Source organism: Mus pahari, chromosome 20 (assembly GCF_900095145.1).
Source record: "Mus pahari chromosome 20, PAHARI_EIJ_v1.1, whole genome shotgun sequence".
In the NCBI taxonomy this organism is placed as follows: Eukaryota; Metazoa; Chordata; class Mammalia; order Rodentia; family Muridae; genus Mus; species Mus pahari.
In genome coordinates this window covers 34,550,402-34,552,280 of record NC_034609.1, presented here as the reverse complement: position 1 = coordinate 34,552,280, position 1,879 = coordinate 34,550,402, and the positions used below count along the sequence as shown (strand labels likewise).

The 1,879-nt window shown below is 45.7% G+C and overlaps 1 protein-coding gene across 1 annotated transcript in view; it reads left to right on the top strand.

Moving 5' to 3' along the window:
- The window catches only part of Glg1 (golgi glycoprotein 1), a 95,779-nt gene that overhangs the window by 68,515 nt on the left and 25,385 nt on the right, over positions 1-1,879 (top strand). Inside the window, exon 9 of the mRNA XM_021220115.1 lies at positions 844-965. Within this exon, the coding sequence (XP_021075774.1) occupies positions 844-965 (122 nt within the window). The remainder of the gene's footprint in view (positions 1-843; positions 966-1,879) is intronic.

Below are 1,879 nucleotides of genomic sequence, written 5' to 3'. Positions count from 1 at the left end.
TGGCCTCGAACTCAGAAATCCGCCTGCCTCTTCCTCCCTTTATTTTCTTTTATCTGAAATCTCTAAGTATGTAATGGGGCCAGAGCTTTCATATGAACCATTGTGTGATCCCAGGTCAGATGTGTACAGATCAGAAAAGGCTCCAAGAAAGGATAAACCAGTGACACAGAACATGTCTAAAGCTTGTTTGTTTGTTTGTTTGTTGAGACAGGATTTCTCTGTGTGGCCCAGGCTGTCCCGGAACTCACTCTGTAGACAAGGCTGGCCTGAAACTCAATGATTCAACTGCCCCTGCCTCCTGAGTGCTGGGATTAAAGGCATATTCTCCTCCTCCCTCCTCCCTCCTCCCCCCCAGGGTTAAAGTATCTAATTCTTAAGGATGGGAGGAAAAAAGAAATCAGTAAGGATTGTAATTTCTATTTTTCTTTCTCTATTTAAGATTCCCACTCCACAGCCCCATCTGCTACCCATCTGTGGTAATAGTGATCTTCTGTCTATAAAATGCTTTGCAGTGCCTGGCGGTGGTGGCGCACGCCTTTAATCCCAGCGCTCAGGAGGCAGAGGCAGGCGGATTTCTGAGTTCGAGGCCAGCCTGGTCTACAGAGTGAGTTCAGGACAGCCAGGGCAGACCAAGTAAATGTGCAAGTTCCACAATGACTTCAACAGAAAACCCAGGGCAAGTGGCAAATGGAGAAAAAAATTGGAAAATATTCCAGTAGCGTTTTACCATAGCCAGTGACTTCTGTAGCTGTTTGTTTGGGTTGTGTCATGACTGGACTATGCACCTGCTGGTGTGACATTGCTCTTCTCTGTGCCTAAACTACCTTTTTTCCCTCAATCCAGCTTCAGACACTGATTCAGGAGACGGACCCCGGTGCAGACTACCGCATTGATCGAGCTTTGAATGAAGCTTGTGAGTCTGTAATACAGACAGCCTGCAAGCACATACGATCCGGAGACCCAATGTAGGTTCACTCTCCATATTGTGTTTTATTTGCCAACACAGAGAACATTCCCTCGAATGGCTTTTGAGTAGTTTAACATCTTGACTAACATTTTGTTGAACATGGACACACACCAAACTTTTGTTAAAACTAATATTGAGATTGAGACTTCTGATCTGCCTTACCCATGACCGAGAGACACCCAAACCCAGAACTGTGATGGCATTTGTTGGCAGAAACTGGGCATCCCGAGTAACTTCCTGGAATGCAGAGACTCTCAGGGCATCAGGATAAAGTGAAACACTTGGCACTGTGTCTGTCTCATGCTTGTTTGTTTGTTTGTTTGTTTGTTTTCCAAGACAGGGTTTCTCTGTGAACCCTGGGTGTCCTGGAACTCACTTTGTAGACCAGACTGGCCTCAAACTCAGAGACCTGCCTGCCTCTGCCTCCCAAGTGATGAAATAAAAGGTGTGTCTCACTACACTTGGCATCTTATAGTTTTTTGTGTTTAGATGATAGTAACCATGGCAACCAGAAGAGGGACAGGGGAAGGGAAAGAGATTCATCTTACATGTATGGGTGTTTTCCCTGCATGCGTGTCTATGTACTATTTACTTGCCTGGTAACACACAGTGGCCAGAAAATGGTGTCAGTTCCCTAGAACCAGAACAGTTATGGGGGTGCTGGGAATTGAGTTGAATCCTGTTGATGATGAACAATCAGCGCTCTTAAACACTAACACATCTCTCCATCCCCAACATCTTCAATTAAATATGATATGTGGCCCTTTGCTGGGTCTCGATTTGAACAGATACTTTAAAAAACATGAGATAGTTGAAAATAGCCAGGCAGTGGTGGCGCACGCCTTTAATCCCAGCACTTGGGAGGCAGAGGCAGGTGGATTTCTGAGTTCGAGGCCAGCCTGGTCTACAGAG